Source organism: Fibroporia radiculosa (genome assembly GCF_000313525.1).
Source record: "Fibroporia radiculosa TFFH 294 genomic supercontigs, scaffold1461, whole genome shotgun sequence".
NCBI lineage: Eukaryota > Fungi > Basidiomycota > Agaricomycetes > Polyporales > Fibroporiaceae > Fibroporia > Fibroporia radiculosa.
The window spans coordinates 24990-51311 of NW_012133304.1; the positions used below are offsets into that span (position 1 = coordinate 24990).

At 50.2% G+C, this 26322-nt stretch overlaps 7 protein-coding genes across 7 annotated transcripts; 4 read left to right on the forward strand and 3 right to left on the reverse strand.

Annotated features, from left to right (window-relative positions):
* Positions 1 to 34: 34 nt before the first annotated feature.
* FIBRA_02880 (uncharacterized protein) lies at positions 35 to 2163 on the reverse strand (the record flags this gene model as incomplete). Its single annotated transcript, XM_012324731.1, has 8 exons — positions 35 to 91; positions 150 to 594; positions 652 to 789; positions 844 to 1040; positions 1099 to 1209; positions 1260 to 1482; positions 1545 to 1810; positions 1864 to 2163. The coding sequence occupies 8 exons, from the start codon at positions 2161 to 2163 to the stop codon at positions 35 to 37; spliced, it is 1737 nt and encodes a 578-aa protein (XP_012180121.1).
* A 1918-nt stretch (positions 2164 to 4081) lies between these two features.
* FIBRA_02881 (uncharacterized protein) lies at positions 4082 to 7815 on the reverse strand (the record flags this gene model as incomplete). Its single annotated transcript, XM_012324732.1, has 12 exons — positions 4082 to 4162; positions 4215 to 5138; positions 5197 to 5424; positions 5481 to 5645; positions 5698 to 5753; positions 5816 to 6035; positions 6107 to 6267; positions 6345 to 6591; positions 6643 to 6708; positions 6766 to 6846; positions 6899 to 7068; positions 7458 to 7815. The coding sequence occupies 12 exons, from the start codon at positions 7813 to 7815 to the stop codon at positions 4082 to 4084; spliced, it is 2757 nt and encodes a 918-aa protein (XP_012180122.1).
* A 2375-nt stretch (positions 7816 to 10190) lies between these two features.
* FIBRA_02882 (uncharacterized protein) lies at positions 10191 to 14904 on the forward strand (the record flags this gene model as incomplete). Its single annotated transcript, XM_012324733.1, has 14 exons — positions 10191 to 10379; positions 10438 to 10703; positions 10764 to 10989; positions 11045 to 11155; positions 11211 to 11410; positions 11459 to 11596; positions 11646 to 12090; positions 12153 to 12205; positions 13358 to 13430; positions 13493 to 13574; positions 13626 to 13960; positions 14031 to 14531; positions 14591 to 14779; positions 14830 to 14904. The coding sequence occupies 14 exons, from the start codon at positions 10191 to 10193 to the stop codon at positions 14902 to 14904; spliced, it is 2883 nt and encodes a 960-aa protein (XP_012180123.1).
* A 1279-nt stretch (positions 14905 to 16183) lies between these two features.
* FIBRA_02883 (uncharacterized protein) lies at positions 16184 to 17230 on the forward strand (the record flags this gene model as incomplete). The annotated part of the gene is made up of 3 exons (XM_012324734.1): positions 16184 to 16750; positions 16810 to 16855; positions 16914 to 17230. 3 exons carry the CDS (start codon positions 16184 to 16186, stop codon positions 17228 to 17230), a joined length of 930 nt encoding a protein of 309 aa, XP_012180124.1.
* A 1799-nt stretch (positions 17231 to 19029) lies between these two features.
* Positions 19030 to 21540, forward strand: FIBRA_02884 (uncharacterized protein; the record flags this gene model as incomplete). Its single annotated transcript, XM_012324735.1, has 10 exons — positions 19030 to 19267; positions 19492 to 20186; positions 20254 to 20480; positions 20547 to 20665; positions 20720 to 20775; positions 20842 to 21018; positions 21093 to 21204; positions 21274 to 21356; positions 21408 to 21441; positions 21491 to 21540. 10 exons carry the CDS (start codon positions 19030 to 19032, stop codon positions 21538 to 21540), a joined length of 1791 nt encoding a protein of 596 aa, XP_012180125.1.
* A 1768-nt stretch (positions 21541 to 23308) lies between these two features.
* Positions 23309 to 24981, forward strand: FIBRA_02885 (uncharacterized protein; the record flags this gene model as incomplete). Its single annotated transcript, XM_012324736.1, has 12 exons — positions 23309 to 23422; positions 23476 to 23612; positions 23755 to 23797; positions 23852 to 24023; positions 24087 to 24141; positions 24200 to 24281; positions 24342 to 24374; positions 24424 to 24450; positions 24502 to 24529; positions 24583 to 24632; positions 24684 to 24709; positions 24759 to 24981. The coding sequence occupies 12 exons, from the start codon at positions 23309 to 23311 to the stop codon at positions 24979 to 24981; spliced, it is 990 nt and encodes a 329-aa protein (XP_012180126.1).
* A 506-nt stretch (positions 24982 to 25487) lies between these two features.
* On the reverse strand, positions 25488 to 26223 carry FIBRA_02886 (uncharacterized protein; the record flags this gene model as incomplete). The annotated part of the gene is made up of 2 exons (XM_012324737.1): positions 25488 to 26111; positions 26164 to 26223. The coding sequence occupies 2 exons, from the start codon at positions 26221 to 26223 to the stop codon at positions 25488 to 25490; spliced, it is 684 nt and encodes a 227-aa protein (XP_012180127.1).
* Positions 26224 to 26322: the final 99 nt, after the last annotated feature.

Here is a 26322-nt window from a genome sequence, read left to right on the forward strand (position 1 = left end):
CTCAGAACTGTTTCAGTTCATGACATGACTCCCCTTAAAGTCCTGCTGCTGCCCTCAGCTTGATATAATCTGGCGTACCGAGGCCAGTTATCTAGCGACAATACATGATGATCAGGCCATATGCACAGCATACGAACAAAAGAACGCACAGGATCCCATCCAGCCGTCGCGTTGAATCCAGTTGTATTGCACCCAGGATTGCTGCCAGTGGTGATGTCGTTGAATGCAGACGCCGCGCTGGAGTATAGCCACGGATTCAGGAACCCCAGGCTCGGTTCACCCGCGGCAACGAGCTCGTCGTTAAGCAGTGCGATCACAGAGGCGAAAGTTGGAGTAGAACAACTTGTTCCAGCAGCGCTGTAGAAGTCTTGCTCGTAGACAATTTCAAAATTCAGTCCTTGGGCGGAAACGTCCGGGAACCCTCGTCCGGAGGCATTGTATAGGCCGCTGTACGTATCGCCAAGGTGAGACAGGTAAGTGGACACGGCAGATTTCTGGTATGAGGGAGTCGCCCAAAAATTGGAGAAGCCACCTGAGGAGAAGTAGCCGCCAGTCTCAGGGTTGATCCCCTCGGTTGCACCAACAGCGGTGACACTGTGTCAAATATGAGCGTGCAAATGAGAGCTGACATAATGATCAGAGACCACATACAATGGGCATGTCGCTGGAAAAACGGGGACAAAGGTATCGCAAGTGCCCGCTTGCCAACCTGAGACTCCACCATCGCCTGAAGCGAATAGGATGGACACACCACGAGCACCAAGCTGAGCATATGCGTTACACAGATTACTGAACAAAAAGGTAAGTAGCGGCCAATTATATCGGAGAACTTAATGAACCCACTCGGCAAAACTGAAGGGAAGTTCGTCCTCGTTTCCCGCATAGCTCGTTGTCAAAACTTGCGGCGGTGAATCCTGGGAGAGTAAATAGTTGATGACATCGAGAAACCCGCCCCAAGCTCCGCCAGAACTTTGTCCCACCGATATGAAAATGGTAGGCACGTCCGTCGCAAGACCCACAGTGTACTGCGTATCTATATTCTTTGAAACGACTCAGAGCTGATCGGTTGTCAAATCGGTTATCAAATCAGAAACATACAGCTTCACCACCGGCATCCGACGCATTCTGTGGATTTATGCCGCCGTCAACGGATTCGAACGAGAACGTCGTGGAATTCGACATATCAGGACGATATGTGCCCAGGAATGTCTGTGGACTAGTAAGTATCCGTAGCATCTAATTTGGCAAAGTATGTTCACTTGGAGATCGGCCTGATTAGCATATTCGTCGAAGAACCCAGTGACGCCGAACTGATTTGAGGATTGAGTCGCGGGTGTGGTCGGGATGCTGTAGAGCGATTGTAGACAGGAAGGAATAATTGCTTCTGCGCAGGAAGCAGCTACGAGCGTCTTGCTGGCCTCGGCACGCCGAGGAATGGCTGGCCTCAAACTCAGTGAGATCATGGAGTTGAACTCCGGGAAGCTTAGAGATGCAGATATAACAGGTCAGAGTCGTGAAAAACCAATGACTATAGGTGGACTCACGTAGTAGTGGGATAAACAAGTGTCATGTGTCCAACAAGTTCTTCGGGAATGGTATATGACAATGTGCGTATTGTCTGCAGTCCTGTGCGTGTGTGATTGTAAACGCCGAACTCTGCGTCGAAGAGGTCGTTCGCCCTAGAGACACTGACGTTTATTCCCAGCCAGTCACCTGCCGGTGTAAGCGTCGCCGCATGTATATTTTGTGCCTGCAGCCATGAATTGACAGCAGAGAGGGTGTCCGCTGACGGAGAGACAAATCGTGCGGCCTAGAGGATATGGATATCAACACTGAACAAGCAATCCGGATCAACACACATACCTCAGCCTTGTCGAGATACTTCTTATAGGCAAGACTGGAGGGCATGCTCACGTTGTACAGTGCCTCTTCCAGTCCGGCTGGATTGCTCTGGGTGAGTGCAAGGCGGAAGCTCAGGACCGTGTTGGTGGGTGCAACCCCAACCAGCGTAAAATCAGCGGGAGGTCCATTTGCTCGTCTATGCACATGTGCTGCACTCCGTACAGTCGATCCACTCGTGAGGAGAGGGGCCAGTAGAGCCAACGCAGTAAATACACTGGGCGTCATCTGGCTGATAAGGAGGATCGAATTGTAGGCAACCATGCAGGGGGAAGGGTCATTATGTAGAAATCAAATGCTACGGCATTGATGACAGGATACGATGAAAGCGGATAATGGCACACACCGGTGAGAAGATACGCTGCATGGCTACGCTGGTACTTCCCAGTCCGGCCATGAAATGCATCTGCACGCGAGGCAAGCAGCATGACCTGGCGTTGGGAGACGCGTTGATTGCAATACGAGCCGATCGCGAGTCAGCTAGTAATATGGTCACATCTGAGATGGCACCAGCGCACGGGGATCAAGCATTTCCGGATGTCATTTAAGGGAGATTTGTTCGCAATGTGACTCTTTCCTCCGCGATTGGTCGGTCCGGTATAATTCGCTACAATATTATGAAGTTAGTAGTTGCAACTTGAAGTATACGTAGTAGTCAAGCCCGGTGCATGATGCAGCAGTTCTCCGCTCGCATTAATATTCACCTTAGGGAACCAAAAAAAAAACACATTTCGCAGGGTATTCTGGAGTCTGTCCTAAGTCACAGTAAGGATGAACCCAAGAGTCGTCGTGTACCAGGTTCGAACGAGTCGGTCTGGACAGTAAACTTGAACATCACATCACGATAATAAGCGCCCCAGTTCATTTGTCTGACTTTGTGGGACTAGGCGCTAGAGAACTTCAGATTGATGCCACCTGCATAACTGCTGCTACGGTGCAGGCCACTGAATTACCGCTACTTTCAAGCAACTTTTCGGGAACCTTACTAAAATTCGTATTCCTGCTATCATAGCCGCGCCGGACATTGTACTAGACAGTGAACAAGGCTCCACTCGGATGTAATGTTGCTTCTCACCGAGCTCGTTCCGTGACTTTGATTCTCAGCGAAATATGTATGCTTCCACCTTGCAGTACCTGACGATGAATAGCATGCTATGTCAGATCGCTACAGCCTCTCAAGAGTGGTGCACATTTGCGAGACACTTTCTGACACCGCTATGAACGACCTCTGGAGACACTTTCCTCATTTGCTATCTCTGTTCAAGCTCGTCGGGCGCAGTGCTCGTGCAAGATTAGGATCAGTTCAGCAAACACTACTGGCACACATGGTCAGGCATTTGTAAGAATTTTGCTGACAATGCCAGACATCTGGAGAGGCTCATAGTCATTACCAGATTCTCTCCGGGCCAAGTACGAATAGTGAGCAGCTTGGGTTTCAATACTATGCTCACAAGGTCCGCACCTTGTGCATGGCAAGAAGGAGCGATTGGACCGGATGCAAGTAGTCCCGATCAATTCCTCCGTCTTCTTGCTGACTCAATCCCGTTCCGGTAAGAAATCACTGTCACCTGCGGTTTTCGAAATATAGCGAAGATGTCTTGCTCCCAGATTCTCGATCTTTCATTCTTGTCGCAGATTTTGCTTAAATCCATGCCGACGAAGCTTTTTAACTGCCCTTCCGTCGGATGAATGAGCTGCACGACAACACTACAAGTTTTATCCATTCTCCATTTGAAGTCTCTGCGTCTTCGAAGTCTGCGAATTAAAACCATATCTTATTATTTCCCTGAGAGGGGGTTGGAACACGGTCGCGGTCCTCAGCCGTTCAACATAATCTCACAGAAGGTACGTGTTCATATTGAATCCGAATTGTAGGTCGGATCAGTTGTACACCAATCATGAGATGTACGTTTTTTGATCTACAGTAGAATACAACAACTGAATGAGATGCAAGTCCATCATCCTTACATGAGGGTAAATACGATCGTAATGTATATAGTGCAGTAATACCAAATGCCGCCAGAAGTTAGTCAGCGTAGCAAGTAAGTTAGTACGTGTATTCCAAAGAGAGGCTGGAATGATGCATGGTGAGGGTATACGAGAACAACATTCAATATTGGGCTCTGGATGAAATACGACAAGAGCGATGAAAAGTGATGAAGAATTCATCGTGATGGGCCTTCTACTTTGGCATCTGCAGGGCATTCATGAGAGCTTCGACGCCCCTCATGCCCAACCCCCCCTTAGGATAACAAATGTACATCTGGTAGCAATTAAGCTAAATTCGTCACATCCGATAATAGATGTTTACGTACCGGCTGCTGCTGGATTCCAAATTTTGACCTGAAGTCACCTTTTCCCGACAGACTGAAGTGCGACGACAGCCCGTTATATGTCTTCTCCAGTGTACGCACACGGAAACCACCAACATTCTCGACCCGTTGTAGGCGATCCGTCGCGCCAGCCCCGAATGTCGCGCACCGGACACCTGCATCGCCTAACTTCTTGATGACATATGTCAAAATGTACTCGATGGCGCCGAGAGGTGCACCAGGGAACTCGAGCGCCCATTTGATTTGGAATCCATGCGTCGCCGATAGTTGAGCCAATACCACCATCGCGCAGGGCTTGACGAATGCACAACAATTAATTTTGACTGATCCGAAGAATGACGATGGAAACTTTACCTTGCCATTTTTGTCAATCGCATAGAAATACTTGCGATGCTTCATGTCATCAAATGGCCGTACACCGGTCAAATGGATTTGGGATCCCCTCCTGTTCTTTTCCCATTCATTACACCGCTGTTCCAGTGACTTCTTCACCTTTGGTTCCATCTCCCCTTCTACCTCGACAATCTTCACTCCATCTCGCTCTGCACGATGTACCTTCCGTCGCACAGTCTTATCGTTCGCTGCAGGATCCACTTCAATCGGGTTCAGCCGCTCCTCGGCAACAGCAATGATCGCACTCCATCCCAAATCCTCTGCGAGCACACGCTCCGCCTCGCGGTCGATGCAGCACCATACGGGCTTAAGCTTCTGCTTCTCAAGATACTTCAAATATCCTTTGATGACACCTGGCATCTGCCTCTGCTCGCACAACGGATTTCCGAAAGTTACCGCGAAGCCGTTCTGTTCCAAATAACCCACAGCACTGCCCGTCATTGGATCACGCCACACTGTCCATGCAGGATCAATCCATGACGTGTTTGTCGAGTCGCCGTAATGCGCGATGAGCTGTCAAACGTATCATTTATGAGCTACATCGAAAGGATCGGGTGCATATGTTACACACATTTTCCAAAGGGGGCATTTCGCCATGTGGATATCCTTCTTGGAACGTCTTCGACTCAGGTCCGTGTAAAATCATATGTGTCGCGGCGGCCATTGAAGCTTCAGCTAGATCCTGCCCTGTCTTGAGAAAACTACGCGGATCGCGAGGGGTCAGACTGGCATAACGTATGTCCCCGAGTTGTAGGAAAAGCATGACCACACGCTCAAGACCGACCCCGCCTCCTCCATGCTTAATAAAATCGAAGGCCGTCAGAAACGACCATGCAATATAAGGAGCACACGCACCGGCGGACAACCCCATCTAAAACCATCGACGTAGTCCTTCATTGAGTCTGTTTCAATTCCAGCTATTCGCATCCGCTCTTCAAGCATTTGCGCCACATGTATTCGCTGACCACCGGACAGGATTTCTTCTCCTCGTAGAAAAATATCGAAGGAGTTTGCCAAACGCTGGCATGATGTGAAGTAAGTCAGAAGCGTGATAACCCAATTTGACACCTACGTTATCTTCAGGATCCGGCATGGTATAGAACGGTCTTATTACTAAAGGAAACTTATCTAAGAAGTGCATGGGGAGTCATATCCTGATCAGTGATATAGCAACCCGTTCAAATACTCACCTAGTATATAGTAGTCCGCGCCGTACGTTTCTTTCACAAGCTGCCCTAGGCGTTGCTCCGCCTTTGTACTCAAGTCATCCCATTCACTCAGTTCAGACCCATCTTCATCGCGCCATCCACTCTCTTTGAGCATTTTGATGCCATCGGTAAAGTTGATTCGTGGCGTTTGATCCAAAATGACAAGGTCGTCGTGAGGAAAATGCAACTTCACCTCTTCGATCTACATACCGTAATCCCACCACGTAGAGCGATCAATATTCACAAGCATAGAAAACTGTATGGGGAACCAACCTCGACGCTATATCGCTCTTGTAATCCGCGAAATATATGGATGAACATCCGATCAATAGTATCCAATATTTCATGATAATGAGAGTCAATTTGCATCTCTAGGTCCAGACCCGTAAATTCGGTCAGATGCCGATGGGTATTCGAATTCTCGGCCCTGAAAACTAGAGTTCATAACAGCAACCTATCAGCAACTGGAACCCAAGGGCAGAAATTAAGAAATGTGAGCGGAGTGACGCACCGGGACCAATCTCGAAGACACGCTCCATATCAGCAGCGATGCACATTTGTTTTGCAAGTTGTGGACTCTGCGCTAGGAAGGCTGGTCGTCGGAAGTAATCAACCTTGAAAACCTGTGCGCCTGATTCCGTATTACTTTCCTGAAACTTGCTCGATTGGATTTCTAAGAATCTTTCATCGATTAGAAACTCGCGGAATAATGCGCATATGCCCGCGCGGATTCGAAAAATTGCTTGGTTCACAGGTGACTGTGTACAATGTCAATAATGAGCCGAGTCAAATCAAGAAATTAAACGCACGCGAAGATCAAGCACACGATTAGTGAATCGAGTTTTCTGATTCACCCGCGAAAACTGCACGCCTTCCTGCACGCGTAAAACATCAGCTGGAGCTCTTCTGTGACTAAGACACAACATACGCACGCGATGATGCTGTTCTTCTGACCTTGCGACGTTCTCAACTTGGAATGGCAGCAGTGATGTTGGTCCCACGACTACGAACAGCTTTTCTCATTCGTCAGTACCAAGATCTAGTCAAAAGGTACACACAATGTACCTTCTCTATCTTAACCTCATGATTGTGCACTCGAGTGCTGTGCACCTCTTCGTGACCACCCTGTGGCCGCTGAATTACACCATTCACAAGCGCAATGGATTCTCTATTCAGACCTTCCGCCCACCGAACCATGTTTTGTGACACTTTTTCGGGCTCTTCGGTAAGAACCCCTTGTAATGTAGTCAATTGACTCCGAAAAACGATGAATACGATCTTGGTGCCTGCATATATGCGTAAGGAGTGCGTTGTGTACATTGGCTAGAAGTAGGGACAATACTTGCCTAGCGGTCGGATGTGATGTATGCGAGCTCGAAAAGTAACATGTTCGCCTTCTTGCTTCTCCGCAACAGATATCAGAGAGGCTAGATGTAGATCTGTACAAATCTCAAAACTGCAATCCATCCAGACGCATAAACCCACGCACCCTCCGATGATTGAGACATGCTTAGAGGTAAATCCCCATAGTTGTCACGTAACGGGTCCTAAATTTGGCTAAGTAAGCGAAGATTCAAGAAATTACGACCACAAGCCTCATCATGTATGCGTCTCCGTGCCTCACAGCGAGCATTCTTCTCCTCCTGGTCCTTCTCTTCGCGCTCCTGCTGCCGCTGTATTCTCTGCTCGGTGAAGGACAGCCGTCTACCCTGCGAGTCTGTGGAACTATAGGACCTTGGTGAGTCGTTGAGTTGGCGGATCTGTTGCTTCTGCGCTGCCGTATCGTCTTCAGCATTCGTGGCGTCAACGTCCGCGCGTGCAGCGTCACCATTGTTAGTCTTTGCGTTGCCGTTGAGTAGCGGGAGAGCGTCACTGTTTCCGAAGGCAGTCGGTAGGGGGGATTTACTCTCATTGGATGACTTGGACGACTTGGACGACATTGACGTCCGCGCGCGGTAGATAGCCTTCTTGATACCAGACATGCAGGGCATGCAGGAGAGTAAGGAGGATTATAGATCGGATGAGTAAAAAAATACGACGACAGCGCAAGGGAAGATTATAAACAGCAGGGACGGGGGCGACGAGCGCAACCGGCTCATTTTCGATCGTTTTCTGCGATTGCTTGGCGGACGTCATGGTTGGAGACCAGCTCACGCCTACCGCCCTGCACTTGGTCCACCGCGTCATTACCCATCCACGTGACCGTTCCCATCTGGCGCTGCGGTTCTGCTCAAGAATTCTGCAGCTTCTGCTCCAGCCTCACGATTCCGTCGCTCCCAACACATAGATGCCAGTGGCTCACTGCGGCAAATACCTCCTTCCGTCATTGCTCTCCTGTATCAAAAGCTCCCCGACTCGTCCCGACTGATTTCTCAAGATCCCGCGAGGATGATAAATCCACGCTCGGGGCCGAGCGGCGCTGCTCGGGAAATGATCAAGAGAACCAGCTGATGCGCCTGCCGAGCCAACCACCCAAGTCGGCCGCGTCTATCCCGCCATGAACGCCAGGGGAACCTGAAGTGTGTCACGTCTACGACAGGAGCTTTCCGATGCCTCTGAGGAGGAAGATGAGCATTGAGCATTGAAACTTAGTTCATGTCTGATTTCTTGACATGATATTGCATTGGGTGAATCATTGATTATCCCCTTCAATGAGAGATCCAGGCGGCATATTAGAGCGAATCCTCTTGCTTGGGGTCTTGTACGCTTACAAACCAGCCCCGACTACGCTTGAGCGAATATTTTATGTTAAGTACATGGTTCACGACGCAAGAACGACGAAGGACTACGTGCCTTGCCTTACCTGATCGCATTTCGTCGGTGCTTATGCTTATAGACTCGACAGTCGAGTGAACTGATACTAAGGTTAGGGCTTCTGTACGTCATCTCGTGTCGCTTATGTCAATCGCGCGTATCTATCACGTGATCCTGCTCGCAGAAATTGCATCGAAACTGTAATGTTGGACGCTGACGTCGTTGGGCAAGAGGCGAGCCCCGACGAAGGCGAATGTCGAGTCGTTCCCACCTGGTCTCTGGGCTCACGGAAGGACTTATCATCAACGGTGCAGATGGTGTTTCGGTATGTTTATCCTCTTCATCATTATGATGCTTCACTCGCTGAGTTATAGGATTCGACGTCCTGCTAAGTGTCACCATTATGATGTCGCCAGGTTCGAGCATTCTATTTCATTTGTTGAAGGCCTTTCATGTCATTACATCAGAGCTTGTATCATCACTGTGGATTAACGACCTGAACAATTGCTGGTAGCTCGCTGAACGGCTACGCGCACCTGTCCTAATGCGTACCCAGCGCATTTGCACATATCTAAGACTACAGCCTTTCGGCAGCAAGCTGTCAATATATTGAGCATCATCAAGGTGCATGGGCATAGAACAACTGCACCACGCGTGTTGTTTTCAGAAAGACTTGGCGCCGGAATGTGTGTAGGAAGTTCTCACAGCTGCCGCATCGGCATGGATGCTTCAGGGAGGATTGCGATTGTAATCGCGATGTCTATTATTTGAGTAACTTGTCTTTGCAGATTGTAATGTCTCAGTTGCTCATGCGATATGGGGTGAAAATTAATTTCCAATTTCACTAGGCCACTCAACATAGTACAAGCATGTTCACTTTTTTCCTCGATTATCTTGTCCTTGGTGAGAATGCGAATCAAAGAAACCTCTACCTCTTCCCGTTCTTACCCTCCTTCTCGCGTAGTATTGGATGATACCCGTCCACCACATGCATGGGGAGAGTGCCACGCGTTATAGATTCCGCACGCGCTACTTAAGTAGCGCAGTTTGCGGAAGAAGTGGGTAAGTATGGGTTTGCCGACGGCCAACCATACTCTACCTCGGTCCCTGATCCAATGCCTGGCGATGCCGTCCCGGAGTCAGTAGCCGTGTGAGTCACATTGTGCTTTGATTCATGAGCCCGTTCATGTGCATTCTTCTTCTTATAGATCAGTCAGCACCTGCCATCCCCTTACGATCCCGCGCCCGCATCAAAGCCATGTGCCACAATATCCCTCCTAAGCTAGATCCTATATGTCTTTACGGAAGAGTTTCTTGAGCCCTCTACCGAAGGGTTTCGAGGCTAATCAGGTTTTGCTCCTTGTGCACTGAACGCTACATGTGTGTCTCCGCTTATCGCGGGTATTCAGCATGTGCATGCTCCCCTTCCAGTACTGTCTAGCTTCCGGGCTTCATAACCACTATATAATGGGATATCCCCTCTGTCCAGACTTTTCAAGGAGTGTGCTCCTTGCGTTGGTCTCCGGGTCGTGACAGGATGTTGACACTAGCTCTTCTCGTCTCGCTCCTCCCTCTCGTGCTATGCAAGCCTGCTGCCCGGACCATGCATGTTCTGGGTCGTAGGGACGGTGCCCCCTCCGGATATACCTTGGATGGTGCTGCCTCCCCTGACACGGTGCTGAGGCTCCGTCTAGCACTCGCCCCAAGCAACCCGAGCGGATTGGAACAGGCGCTCTACGACGTCAGCATGCCTTCGAGCACTGCCTACAAGCAGCATCTGAGCAAGGCTGATGTGCGTCTGTTATTCCCATTAGTTATGATTCAATGTGATTTGTGACAGTCTTTCCCAGGCAGCTCAATACGTGTCGCCTGCATCGGATACGGTCTCTGCCGTGAACTCATGGTTGCAAGAGAATAACCTGAATGCAACGACCCTGACGCCAGCGGGTGACTGGCTTAGTATCCAGGTTCCCGTTAGCCAGGCGAACGAACTATTCGATGCGGAGTTCAACGTATATACTTCTCAAAGCACCGGGGCTCAAACCATCCGAACATTGTCATACTCTATCCCGCAGGAGCTGGTCGGGAACTTGAAAGTGGTATACCCCACTACAACGTAAGTTCGAGATTGCTTTCAGGCTATAATATGAGTTTTGAGGCATACGTTGTAATATAGCTTCCCGAGTACGAACAACTTGAAGCCTGTGGTCTCCATCCCTCAGCGCAGAAATGACGGCGTGAACTCCAGGGCTGACGATGCCGCGTCTGCGTGTGGGTCGACTATCACTCCTGCGTGTCTGCAGTCCCTTTATGGTATCCCGACCACACCTGCGACTGAATCCACCAATCAGTTGCTCGTCACGGGCTACGGCGACCAATGGGCAAACAAGGAGGATCTCGAGGTATTTGCCCTTGTGGATATCTTTCCCGCACTTCCTCATGTTGAATCAATATCAGCTATTCCTACAAAATTATCGCACAGATATGACGGACACCACCACATTTACTGTTCAAACACTCGACGACGGCTCAGACCCTCAGTCAACAGATGATGCAGGTGTGGAGGCTGTGAGTTGCTTCTGCGGTGTGATATCAGCTATCGCTGACGTAGCGTTGTCCGCAGGATCTTGATACCCAGTACACTGTTGGTATCGCCACCGGTGTCCCGGTAATATTCTTATCTGTTGGTGATGACTATCACGATGGTGATCTGGGGGGATTCTTGGACACGATTGACTATCTGTTGAACGAAGATACTCCACCGTATACCATGACAACTAGTTACGGCGGTTATGAGCCCGACATCCCTGAGGATCTGGCATAGTATGTTGTCACTACTCTTTCTCGAGTGCTTATGAACACCGCCAACAGCAATTTGTGCAATGCATATGCTCAACTCGGCGCTCGAGGCGTTTCGATCATGTTTGCCTCGGGTGATGGTGGCGTTTCTGGAGTCCAGTCCGAATCGTGCACCACATTCGTTCCTGAGTTCCCCTCGGGCTGTCCTTAGTGAGCCCTACATCTATATTACCTATTTTTTATGCTAACCTGTTCCCAGTGTGACCTCAGTTGGTGGAACAACGGGTACCAACCCAGAGGTTGCTGCGGCCTTCTCTGGCGGTGGATTCTCTAACTACTGGGCGCGACCTTCATATCAGGATTCTGCGGTAGAGGGCTACCTGTCCTACCTTGGTGATACCTACGCTGGCTTGTACAACGCATCCGGACGTGGCTTCCCAGATGTCTCTGTCCAGGCCGAGAACTTCGAAATCTACTATGAGCAGTCCAGCACTACGGTCAGCGGAACGAGTTGTGCGAGTCCCACATTTGCATCCATCATTTCTCTGTTGAACGACGAGCTCGTTGTCGCGGGAGATGCACCCCTCGGCTTTTTGAACCCTTGGTTGTACTCGACAGCTTTGTCAGCGTTCACGGATATTACCTCTGGCGACAACCCGGGATGCAACACGAACGGATTCTCTGCTACCACCGGCTGGGATCCTGTAAGTAACCTGTGCAGGATTGTGTTGTTATACTCCTCTGACCATCCATTCGTTCCATGTAGGTCACTGGCCTTGGCACACCGAATTACGATGCTCTGAAGACAGCAGCGGGTCTGTAAGTGGTGAATGTAAAGGTAGAAACGAAGTGGGGCTGGTATGTGCATATTTATATAGGGAGTGCGAGTTGACTTGAAGAAATGTATAACGGTGACGAAGCGCGACATGCCGTGAAATGTGCATGCCTTGGGCGGCCCGGTGTAACCATTGCAGTATACCTCCCAACTCCGCCACCCGTGCACTAGCGCCTACCAAGCGCTGACAGTGGAAAATGATGATCGCGCGTTTACCAGCAGTGGTACCAGTACACGCTTGCAATTCACGGGGCCAAATTGATCAGCACACGAAGCACAACAGGACCGTATCTGGTGACCCCCGCTTCGCTCCTTGCCCCAAAAGTCGTGGATTGAGATGAATTGAACGGCCATCATCGAGTTTGAGAGCTGCTCCCGGGGTGGTTTCGGGGTTTGCCCGAATTACCGCTAGGTGCGGGTTCGACACCCAAAGCGGTCGATTGGTGCCGCCCATTCTCAGGAACAGGGCGCCGACCTTGTAATCTTGCCAACTTTGATCCTCGAGCTCGTCGTCATCGCCGCTTTGTTTTGACTTCTGGGAAAGCTTATTAATGAGAAGTGCATTGCATGCGCTAGCTCGCCATTAAATCACACCCTTCATCGTTAGTCTACGCCTATCGAGAAGTATTGTGAGTATGGTCATTTCTATGGTATTCATGCCTTGTGAGGGTGTGGATGAACTAAAGTATGGCTTTGTCATAAACCGACGATCGGCTTTGTACCAGTCCTGTCGTTTCGAACACGCGTTACGCAGTTGTGCGCATTGCACGGGCGTTCTGCGAATGGGGCCTCCTCGTGGCAGCTTCCGCTATCTAAATCCATACAGCGAGCTAACCGCTATCAGTCGTCAGACGACACGTAAATTGGCCGCGAATAAAAGGCTCACGGGACGAGCTACAGGCTTGTTGTATACCGTACGTATCCCACACACTACTTATGGCAGTGTGGTGCTGAGATGGGACTCCAAGTTTTATGAAACGCCGGCGCGCGACAAGTGTCTCACTCTCACACAACAACGCGGCCATAGATATGGCTCATCCGTTCAGTATTGAAGACATACCAGTGGATATTTATCCCCTCATCTTCGAACACTTAACTGATCGACGCGATCTCCACACCTGTGCTCAACTCTGCAGGACCTTCCATCTCGCGGCGACTCCGATTCTCTATCGAGTATTAGACTCGCGTATTGTCAGAAAACCTGGACGGGTGAGGTTCTCCGTCCATGTGCACATTCTACTTTGTTTTCGACCCTTGTTGATTGTTTGTAGCGCCCAATAATCCTCCACCCAGCGCGGACTTTACTCAAAAAGCCTGAATACGCGAAATATGTCAGATATGTACGGGAAACAAGTCCGTCTCCCTTCTACTGTTATCGTTCTACCACTCGTTGACTATTTACAGGTGCCGTGGGTCTAATCGGGCCTGAGTTCCTACAAGAGAGCCTTGCAGCTCTACGCCTATGTGTCAACCTCAAGGGCTTCAGCTGGAGCGATGACAGTAAAGACCTCGTCGACTATGAGGAATTGCGTGCAAGCTTCTTTCCGATTTTACGTGTCCTCCCTATCAAAGAGATTGTCATTCACACATATCCTGGCCTCAGCGAGGAGCTTTGGTCAGAGTTCATCGAGTTTACGGGCTTACAAAAAGTCGCTATATGGACGGTGGAGGGACCGCCACGTATTCTCCAGGGATGGTCTGAGAAGCTCGGTCCGAGTTTGACTCATCTTGAACTGGGTGTCAGTATGGTCCTGCTTCTTCTTTGTTGCGCGTACTGATTCAGATCTATCCATGTTTATTTTGTTGCAGCGCTGTGCGGGCGTACCTGCATCAATTCTCGTCTCAGTCTTCTTGCACCTCCCATTGCTCCAGTCGCTCCGGCTCAAGGGGGCCCCCGCGACAGCAATCCTCGAGATTCTCACCTTTCTCCCAAATTTAGTGCAACTGGACACGGAGTACCTTTGGTCAGGAGTATCTCGCTACACTGACGTACCTATTGCGTCCCTCAGAGATTTGACCGTGCGTACAAGCTCAGTGGATGTGCAGGGCCCACGTCGGTTATGGACATGGATCAAAACGCTACTTCCACGCCCTTCACTAGAATCGTTCACGTTAAACGCATTTTCTACTCAAGGAGATGCAAGCATGCCCCGTCGTTTCATTTTGGACCTCGCTAACACTCAAAAAGATACCCTCAAATACTTCGTTGCGGACTCTGCTCTACTTACGTTAGAAGATGTGCAGTGTCTATGTACGCTCTTTCCTGCATTAGAGGAGCTCTCATGTTCCGTGGCGTTTTGTCAAAACCCCGTATGTTTTGTACCATTTATATCTTGCCGCACGCGGCTGATCGGCAATAAATCCTACAGAGTCAGCTTGAAGAGGCTATTGCCAACGGGCACAAACTACGTCAACTAAGATTATGTACGAGCTGGGTACCATCGCGATATGGCTCGGAGCAAGTACACATCCCATTTGATGCCAAGTTCGCTAAAAGGATAATGTTGCGCGAGAACTCGTTGTTAAGGCTGATTGGGATCGGACAAGTTGTTTATACGGTCAGTCCGGCTTCTCCCCAATTTGAGCGGATAAATGACGATCTTTTCAGGGACGATGGGTTGAAGCTGGGTTGCCGGAAGGTCCAGTGTTCGAAGTATTCCGTGATGTTGTATCAGACTCATGAACGACAGAGTAGGCAAGGAAAAACGGGTACTAAAATATGGCCATGTGTTCGCTCCTCATGATTGTATCATAGCGTAGACATAGTCGTAAACCAGGCTCTGACACACATACACATAAACCAGGACTTGAACATCAGAGAGATGCCACTCACCCAAATCTATACCTCTCGACCCGCTTATACACCTCTGCCCCTTCCTCGAGCACCACGCATAGGACCTCCGCGCATGACCCCACGACCTGTGTGCATAGGAATGAGAATCGAGCATTGACACGATGATGAGTCGTATTTACCTCTGGGGAGCATGCCCCGTCCTGTGTGACAAAGTTCGATGAGCCAAAGCTTATACGACTATACCGATGGTGAACATGCCTCTATTCCCCGCACCGCTGACATGAGCCCCTCTTGCGCTTCTTCCTGCCTCCCTGGCTCGAGTCTGTTCCTCCTTCACAGCATCGAGCAGGGTATCCGGTACCCGTAGGTACTTTATCTGGCCGAGGGGCACAGGCTGTCATCCTCGGTATCAGTCACTCGAAGTAATTCGTACGTACCGTGCTTCCGCGAATATAACACTCTTTCAGCTTCCAGAATCGGTCTCCCTCAGCGGTGGTCTGGTACACTTCTCTTAGCGTGATGTTCATGAAGTTGTCACAATTGACAAGGTGGCCGTTGAAAGTCTCTCCATTCTTCAACTCAACTAACTGCGCGCATAGTCTCCAGGGTTTAGTCGAAGAGTTGCACGGTATCGAGCAAAATGCTCACCATGGGTTTATTCTGCGCCGCATTCAATAGTGACAGAGGTAACTGTTATCATACTGTGAGCAAAGACATAATGAAAGCATATGGTGCAGCATACCATGATAATCACTGATTCTCAACCTGCGCTACTAAGTCTAAGTGCTAGTGTACGATGCTGAAGCGCTGAAGCTTTGAGGCAAGCGTGTTGTGGTCTCGCGGTTGCACGCCGCACCAGGACGCGCGCTTCGAGTTCTCTTCCAGTCGACCACTGGTTCATGGGATTTATTGCGATCATCTCCCGACTACGTGCTATTGCTTCAATTAAATCAAAGCATAAGATTTCAAGGCAGCCATGACCAACATGCCAGTATGGACTACGTCGGGATGGAGACCCGTCGGACATGGTTTATTAGAGTTTGCATGTCGATGATTAGTAACTGTTATCTCTGCCCAACCCCCCCCCACCCAGAATCTAAAGGTCTCATATACCGCTCAACGACCAAGATTTGCTGAGCAGAAGCACCACCAAGTCCACCAGTCCACCATGTCCCAGCCTACCCTTGCCGTTGTCGCAGCCGGAGCGATGGGTGCTGCAGTAGCACGCCGCTTCACCACTGCTGGCTGCACCGTACTCACCATCCTAGACGGCCGCTCTGCGGCCACAAGGGCACGGGCAGCAGCCGCGGGCATGCAAGACGTATCCATGCGCGAACTCGTTACGCGATCGCAGTGGGTTCTCAGCATTCTCCCTCCGAGCGATGCGCTCGCGTTCGCCACTAGCTACCGCGACGCACGCGTTGCCTCCGTCAGAAAAGGAAGCACATCACCCTCCCGAGTCGCATTCGCTGATTGCAACGCAGTCAGTCCGGAGACGGTCAAGCAGATCGCAAAGCTGTTCACGGATAGTCCGATCGGCTTCGTTGACGCAGGGATTATCGGTGGCCCACCGAGGGATGGGTACGATCCAGTATTCTACGCATCTGCTGAGCCAGAAGCTTCCGATCTGTTGGATGAGTTTGTGGGCCTGAGCAAGTGGGGGATAAAAGTGTCGCCACTGAGAGGCGAGGGGGCCGGAGTAGGTGATGCCAGCGCGCTGAAGATGTCTTATGCAGTGAGTATAGTTAGGTCTCTAATAACGTTATTGCGAGAGCTTACGGTACCCGTACGTAGGGGATATCGAAGGGGATTACAGGGTTGTGTGCAACCATGATACTCGGTGTGTTCACTCTTATTATTTGATAATCAAGGTACTCATTCAATATCTCTCGCGACAGCGGCTCATTCCTCTTCGCCTGCAACTGCACAGGCGCTTCTGCACGAATTGCATACATCACAGCCCTTGATTTTGCAGCGTCTCGCGCGTGGCATACCGGACATGCTGCCGAAGGCTTACCGCTGGGTTGGCGAAATGGAAGAGATATCCGCATTTGTGGGAGATGGTGAGGGTCAAATCCACCAGGGTCTCGCGCGGCTGTATGAGCGAATAGAACGTTCTCTCAAGGAAAGAGAAAACGGAGCCGGCGGCGAAGATGTGGATGTACTGAAAAGTTTTGTCGACGATGCGAAGAAGGTTATTGAGGGGTCCAAGTGATTATCGACGAGATATGGATAATAGTCAGCCATATAGGAAGGCGAATCTCGCCATGTGGTCTCGACACCTCATACGTACAGATCGAGCGGGTCGTAAAATGGAATGAAGTAGATATGAAGTGTATAAACTAGGTATTTGTGGTCGACATTTTCTTTTCCATTAAGATGGAAAATCTCGAAGGTGATATTAAAGTATGGAGACATTGCAGTGTGTCAATGTGTTAAGAATTTTATTTAGTTCAATTTGAGACGAACTCCCTAAACATCCTGAGGGATGATCAGAAGGCTGGAAATTTTTCCTCGACAGGGTTGTAGCTCTGAAGAATTAGAAGCTAGAGGATAACGCACATCGGCAGCAGTGCACATCACGTTGCACATAAAAAGACTTTGGCAGATGAAGGCCAAGGCCACTTCGAGCATTCCAGTGATTGATGCTGGGAATATTGCCATGGCAAGAGGCCATCCAGAAGATTTATGAGCTCATTCGGGTGAGAACTCGTCCCCACTTTGTATACCCAATTTGCAAACAAGGCTCGAAAGTCATAGAACAACTTGCGAAAGTAGATGCCCCTGGCCCGAGAGCAAGTGTCACGAATAGCGGCTATTTGCCGTAGAAGGCCGGCGGAGATGCATCGAAGGGTTCCCGAGTAATTGATCCAGGCGCCTTCTGCCTGCACTTGCCAGAACAGATTCCACGTGGTGATAATGGCAAGGCAGAGTGTCCAAGATAGAAGCCGCCATGAAAGCGCAATCTGAGCGCGCTCAGGAGCAACTCATGTCCTGAGCCACTAGGGAAACAAGGCGGAAATCAGGAGCCATTGCGTAGAAGGTGAAGGCTCAGCACTCTCAAGATTCATCGCTTGGGAAAATAAAGATGGAATCCCGGAGCAGAACACCAGTGGTACCACTGTAAAAATAAGCGTCGCAGTGGGAGTTTGCCGGTCGGAGAATGAGAGCCAAGACATACTTTGCTGTCAAATATGAGATTTATTCACTGGCTTGGACCGTTTTTAGAGAGGTGGTGCAATACTCTATGGGAACATTCGGGTGCTGCAGCTGGCGGAGAAAGGGCGATCAGCATATCATGAACATGACGAATAAGACCGCGTGAACTTACGACAACATCAATATCAGTACACACAAGTCTTTGCCTCTTCGGACAAGTAACACGCTTTTAGGCAGCTGCCAGCATGTCGGACATCAGCAACTCAGCCATTCAACTGATTGTAACGAAGGAAAGCTCCTGAACAACCAGACAGGCAAAGACAGATGGGCCACTGCATGTTGATGTTGACCAGCAAAACTGGGATAGTGGATTGAGCCTTGTAGGACTTCCCCCGGAAGACTCCGACATTGAGTCGCCGCCACTGCGTCGCGTACACACGTGACGGACACGTCTGTGGCTCGGGCCGCCACCAACAGTAGCTTGCGCGTAGTGTCTGTCGCTCCGAGTCCCATCATCATCGTCTGGCTGCCCTTCATGATACGTGCATACTCGTCCCTCGAACTAGTCATGCTGAATCATATACCGCGCAGATAAAGCGTAGCATTCTTTCGCGACAGAATTTCCGGTTGATAGGGGGAGGAATCATTCCAGTCAGCGTCTGCTGCCGGGTCTCGGTGTATCCGTACCTACCTTTTTCCCACTGAATCTCAATTCATGCAGAGGTCCTTCCAACTGGCGCCGCAGTGCCTATTGTAGTCCATCATTAGGTCCGTGTCCTTCTGGCATCTGTCGTATTCAAAGTGTGGCCCACATCTCTCCCTCGGGTGGTAAGGCTGTCTCGTCTTCCTACCATCATGGCCGTTCTGACTATTGATCCTCCCGACCCGCTCAGTCTCGCTCTCTCGCCTCCAAAGGATGAATCGCCTGCTGAACGCTGGGCCCGCGAACAACGAGAAGCCCACGCACGTCTTATCAGCGAACAGATCGACGCTCAGATCAAGGCTGAAAAGCAGAGTAAGAAGAAAAATGGAAAGCCAATCAAGATACTCCTCCTCGGTCAAAGCGAGAGCGGAAAATCAACCACTGTCAAAAGTTCGTCTGCTTTCCACGTCAGATTTGAGCATTCCGAATCATACAGAATGGCTGATTGGGGTAGGCCTTCTTCCAGCTCCAGGGAGAGGGGAACCCTGTCTCTGGCGCTGGAAGAATGTCTATGTTCCAGGTTACTCGGCCATCTTATTTTTCTCCATGATGTGTTCATCTGCACCTCGGTGCTACTCGTCCTACGCCCCATATTCACTCTTGCCCTTGAATAGACTTCCAACTTGCTTACGCGTATTCATCATTCCGCGAAGAGCGATCCGCCTGGAGAGCTGTCATACACCTCAACTTGGTTCGTTCTGTGAACACAGTGTTAGATATCCTCGCCGAAGAAACATCCCGGACCCGGTCGCGCTCACAATCACAATCACCTCAACCTCTTTCTCCACGCCCAAGTCCACGCCCGTCAACTTCTCAGGGACGTCCAAGTACATCTTCAACGCAGAAGACATCCTCTACCGGACGAACCCTTCTCCTCCCCCGCCCATCTACCGCCCACGCCGATACGTTGCCCACATTCCTCAGGACACAGTCGATGACCGTAGAATCGAGTGCCGACTCTGATAATGATGCGGATGATGATGATGGCGATACGCCTGTCGCTTTTCCACTCACTGAGCGACACAAGGTCCTTCAGCTCCGTCTGACACCATTACGGTATGTGCAGCGGGATCTTGAGCGCAGTCTAGGCTCTGCTTCGACGGAGGCGCCCGAGGGCGCCGGTGATGCTGCACCGTGGTTGCGCCAAGAGGAAAGCCTCGGTCATCGTCCGCGGGAATTCTTCGTTACGAGTAGAAGCGGATGGAAGGCTGCCTTGAGACGCGTGAAGTCTGGCTATCGAAGGGCATCACTGGGCTCTAGGGATGAAGCGCGTGTAGAAACTGCAGAGGAGACAGCTTTGTCCAAGAAGGTTTGTGCGGGATTATTCCGTGTATGTGCGACCGCTGAAAGGGACTTATGAATATTTTTGTTACCAGCTTCATAGCAGACGGCGGAGCCGTCCAACATCTCCATTCGGTATGTCAATGCAGGCAGAAGATGAAGAGGCGCAGAATGACGGGGAGGGAGAACCTCAAGCCCAGAGCGCGGCGGAAGTCATCGCATCTTGTGCAGAAGATATTGCTGCACTATGGGCAGATGCGGACGTGCAGGCCATTCTTGCCCATCGTAATTCGAAAACACGCCTCGAGGAAGGCCCAGGTTTGTGAGTAACTGCATATACTTCCAAAGTAGCAACTGGTGATTTAAATCTGGCCGGCTAACCTTGCAGCTTTCTCAATGACGTAGCTCGTGTGGCAGCGCGTGACTATGAACCTTCGGACCAGGATGTGGTGAGAGCACGTCTGCGCACAATGGGTGTGCAGGAGTATCGCTTTAGATTCGAACGTGGTGCGTATCACATTTTTGCTGTTGGCGAGCGGTGATTGACTCCGCGATTTGCAGGTTCCGAGGCAGGACGCGAGTGGATTATTTACGACGTCGGCGGTGCGCGCTCTTCTGTGTGTAGCGCTATCTGTGCATGTTCCGTAGATTCACCGTTGCTGACTGATCTTACCCATTCTCAGCGCCATGCGTGGTTTCCATACTTTGACGACATGAACGCCCTCATCTTCCTGGCTCCAATCAGTTGCTTCGATGAACGACTGGCCGAGGATCGTCGGGTCAACCGCCTTCAGGACAGCTTTCTCATCTGGAAGGCCATATGCGGATCGAAACTCCTACAGCATGTACACTTTATTCTGGTAATGTGCCTGCTTCCCACCATCGCGCTGCCATCAATCATTGTTCACATTTTGTGGCGCATTCCTGGGAATAGTTCTTGAACAAGTGCGATTTGTTGCAGAAGAAGGTATCTCGTGGCGTCCAAGTCGTGAAGTATATCCCAAGCTACGGAACCCGGCCGAATGAATCGGCTAGTGTGGCACGATGTCAGCGTTTCCTATGTATAGCGAGGATCATCGTTTTAACCGAGTCCATGGAATTACCTGGATTTTAAGATTTCAGCAGTCAGTTCAAAGACATTTTCGTGAAGCAATCTCCTCAGTCGAAACCGTTCTACTCATATATGACGTCTGTGGTGGTATGTCGCGTTGATTTTCTGTACAGTTCTTAGTCTTCATGAACAACCTAGGACACTAAAGCGACGGCAATCACAGTTGCTGCAGGTGTGTCTCCTTTCCACTTCTTTTCTTTAGAAACTCATGGTACAATCAGTGCGAGACGGAATTCAAAGGAACAATATGAAGGAGGCGGAGATTATGTAACAATTGATGTGACACTAAGTTACACGTTGACCATTGTGCGTTGATGTCTACTCGTTGGATTTGTTATTCTAAATCCACAGTATCATTAGGTTAATTGGCTTCCATGACATTGTCATTAGTTTTTCTCAGACAAATTCCTGCAACGGACATGCCAGATGCATATTTATGGATATGTAGGACTTCATGGAGCGTTCTCGAGGTGTGTTCAAGTGACGCGACACATAATATCATTTCAACTTGTACAATCGACCACTTGTTCTTCGTTTGACGGCATATCGTACTTTATGATCGCCGATGCTGACTTACTGGGACTCAATTCGATCGAACTACACACATCTCTTGGCCCATTCATGCAGAACTATGCTTACCTGATTTTCTACCTGCGTCTGCCTTTGTCCGGTGTCCAAGTCCGCAGAACGCGCGCTCCGTGAAGCACTTCTCGTTTTCGGACCCGGGTCTGGCTCGCGATTGACGAGGCGATTGCTCATATATATTCCATCGAGTGTGAGAATATTGCCTCTCCCCACCTCTGTTGTTCTGCAGTATTCCCTGCTAGACATATGCTGAGTATGGACCCGAGTTTTGCCTCGTTTCAACACGAATGGAAGGCTATGATAACTTTGGACACTGTCAAAGCCTCTCGCCGTTGCGTGTAGTACACGAAGATACGTGAATCTCTTTACGAATACCCTTGCAATCTTACTTCTGCATTTGGCACGATTGTGACTCGCCATGCAGGTTAAGCATGCCAGCCTACGCAGCCGCGATCTACATCACCGAGATGGACAAGCCTGGATCAATCCTTGCTAATAATCCCACGACTCGAGACATAACCTTCTTGGTGGTACGAAATATACATGCTGCATATCACTCTGGCAATCCCCCACTCTGTTCCGTGTCTACAGCTGGGCAAATGGTGCTATGATCACGGGCGGAAGTCTCATCATCTATCAAGAATGGCTAGCTACGATGGGCGCTGGCGGCGTAAAGCAATGCATCAAACCTATCCCGACATTCGAGGACATCGTGACACTACTAAGATGCTACATATGAAATCGCCGCAGTCCAACAATCTTCTCAATGCCGCGGTCAGGCACTCATCGCGAGCTAGTGTGGGGACGGCATTACCAGTCTTGCTGCCACTGCTGTCGGACATGTGGATGTCCTCCGACAGTGGTAGTAGACTGGCTTTGTACTGTCACTTCTATCAGGTGCTCGACTAGCCCCGGAGAGGACCCCGGATGCCAGCCCGAGGCAGTCACGTACAAATGATCGAAAGCAGACATCAAGGACTAGTCCGTTTCCTCACACAGGATTTCATTCAGCTGACCTGTCTGTCCGTTCCCGGGACTTGAGTTATGTAGGTGTCGTTCGCTTGCATTCTTGCTGTGTCAGAGACTGACTCAGGCTGGTGGTATCGGTGAAAGTGGAGCATGATGCGGCGTGGTAAGGAAGTCGCCTCAGAAGTTCATATTACTACAAACCATTGCCTCTTTCTCATGGGATCCCTTCGAATATTGTCTGTGGACCAGTACCAGGAAGACCCGGATAGTGGGTATGACGGGAGGCATCTAGATTGATCGGTCCATTTACATTCTTGTCCAACTTCACTCAGGGCCTAACGTACAAGTCATCACCCTGGTTTCCGATTGAGCGCTGCTGGCCCTACAAATACGGGATGGCCAAAGCCGCTAGTTAGCGAGAACGTAGGTGCTGTCTCTCCCCTCCCTTCTCCCTTCTCTCCCGTCCCCACCCTCGCGAACCCACCATGACCAGGTTCGAGACACCCACCACGTTCAAGCCCGCCCAAGTGGCAGAGATCATGGTCGAGCATGGCATTGTGAAGCACAACACGCGCGGGGACAAGATCTTCCTCAAAGCGGTACGCCGTGTCTCTTTCACTGGCTGTTTCTTCCGAGACTAATGGTAGCACAGGTGCTCGCAGGTGTCATGCTTTCCTTTGGTGGCCTCCTCGACGAGATCATCTCTGGGGGCTCAGCTGGCATCACTGCGAATAATCCTGGACTAGTTAAAGTTTTGGGCGGAGCGGTCTTCCCGGTGGGCCTTATCATGTAAGCTGCGCCTATTCGTCTGTTACGGAATTTGCACTCCGTGCCAGTACGGACATTGAGCGGGGGCTTGGCATTGATGCACGATGTGTTCACGATTCGTTCACTTGGAGGCAGTGACTGATGCTGCTGTTGACTCCTGCAGGATCATTCTGCAAGGCTTTGAGCTGCTGACGAGCAATATGATGGTGAGAAACTTCAATAATAAGCTATTGTGAATTAGCTGACATATCTTGGCGCAGATTTTCCCAATGGCTTGTCTTAAAGGCGCCGTGCCGTGGTGGGGGCTTCCGTGGAACTGGTTCCTAGGCATGTCTGCCGTCATTTCCACGCGCTATCCCCTGACGAATTGGACTCTAGTGACCTTTGGGAACCTGTGTGGCAGTCTATTCTTCGCCGCGGTGCTGACCAAGTGTGAGTTATTTACAGCAATGGTTGAGTGGGATTATCGCTTACCTCGGCCGACCACGCTCGCAGATAGCGGTATCATTTCCACCGAACCCTACATTTCATATGCTCAGGACTTCGCTCTGTGGGTTCTTCCTTGAATCATCCGTTAACGTGATCCTGATTATAGCCTGTGTAAACAGCAAGAAGGCACAAGAGCCGGAATGGTACCAGATCTTCTTGCGAGGCATTGGCTGTAATTGGCTGGTTTGCGTCGCAGTTTGGGTGAGGATTTCCTGGGGCGTTTTTGAAGATTACATTTGCTGAATACGGGCGATGTTACAGCAAGCAGCAGGAGCGCACGACACACTATCAAAGGTAGGATGAATCTTCATTGAAGACTGTTAGTGCCTAACATATGTCCTAGATCGTCGCAACCTGGATACCAATCATGGTAAGATTTGGCGACACTGAAATCCGAAACACGGGCTCACTCAACTCGTAGATCTTCGTCTCTGCATCGTTCGATCACGGTAGGTTACGTTACATGCAGTCTAGCCATGGTGTCCTCATCACAGTTGAACAGTCATTGCAAACATGTTCTCAGTCCCTCTGGGTATTCTCTTTGGGGCCGATGTATGTATTTCAGGCAACGATTCTGTCTGTACTCGACTGATGTTTGCATAGCTGACTGTTGCGGAATACATCCGGAAGTAAGTGTATTTACTTTTGTGTGCTTTGACAATCAATAATGTTTTATAGATCTTTGATCGCCTCTTACCTCGGGAACATTGTTGGCGCCTTGATCGTCGCACTGCCGGCTACATACCTCTGGCTCGGCGACTACCACGCTGGCGGCCTGCGCGAAGTAGAAGAAGGAGAAACCCTCAACGGAGGCGCAAGGCTCAACGGAGACGGCGACAGCAGCCACGAGACCAAGAATGGGAAGGCAGGAGAGGAGATATTTGAGGTTGCACCTCGGTAGATCGCGATAACATATTTTGAATAAGTCCCCGATGTAATACTGTAATTTTCTCAACTGGCTATGTGAATCGACGTTGCTCATTATTCTTGCAATCATTTTGGAGGACGGTCTGACGCGTGCGTCGTTCCGAAGAGATGTCAATTAGCGCGTCATATTTGAGTTTGGGACCAGCCTTCAGCCAGCTTTAATTAGATGAAAGCTGCATGTCGCTATGTTATGACGGCTGATCTTCCGGCCGACGTCATAAAACGCTTTCGCGGCTGTTTGTCATAACATATTTAATTGGGGGTGATGACGGCGCTCGACATGCCACCTACATGGTTTGCCTCATTGACATCTATAACGATCTGCAGGTGGTGTATGTAAATGTCAAGGATCAAACATGAGCCATTTGGTTAGCTTGACGCTGACGACATTCATCAACATGCGTACGGAACCAATATTTCGTGCCACGTACATGAAGTAAGTACTACTGATCCGTTGTCCTGTACAAAACTTCTTTCGTATTACGGCACATCTTCGAGAAGTTCATGCGTATCTGTCCTTCGCTGCTCCCTGCCCTTGAGGATGCGCTCATAGAGCTTCAGCTGTCGTAAGAAACCGCTATTCGGCCGCACAATCTGTCTTCGGGAAACCACATGTTTGAGAGCATTATCCACGGACATGTGTCTGGCAACCATGAGATAGGCGATCGCAATGCTTGCACTCCGGCTCATTCCCCAAACACAATGCACCATAACCCGGCCCTTATGTTCGAGCGCGTGGGTAATCCAGTCGGCAGTGAAGTCCAGGTGACCAAGGAGCTCCGCATTTCGAGAATCGTCTACAGGGATGTGGATGTGACGCATCTCAACTGGAAAACAGGGGCAGTCGTGTTTGAGCACTGAAGCGATGTGGGTGATGCCAAGTCCACGGACGACAGCGGTAGATGTAGCGGTGTATATGTCGCATACAAAGAGGTCTGGAATAATCTCGCTGGCTTGGGGGTGGAAGTCATCCATGGGTGTTTTCTGGATGCATACGGCTCTGAGTGCTCGCCGCTCAAAATAATCATAGTCGACGGTCAATGAGCGAAGCATTGACAATGGAGAGTCAGCACTGGGTGGCGAAGTAGGACGTGTACAGGTTCTCTAAAGATTGACAGGTAAAGCGGCTACTAGGGGCAGGATGAAACGCCCAAACCTTGCGCGCTATCTGCAAGGCGGCAGCATTCGCCTGTGAGGCAGGAGGCATCTTCTTCATGGTGACGGTAACGGACATCATTCATGTCCACGCCGTTCGCCTCGCCTTGTTATAGGGATTCCCATTTCTTGCCGGCCGCGGATAGTGCGGACGGCTCAG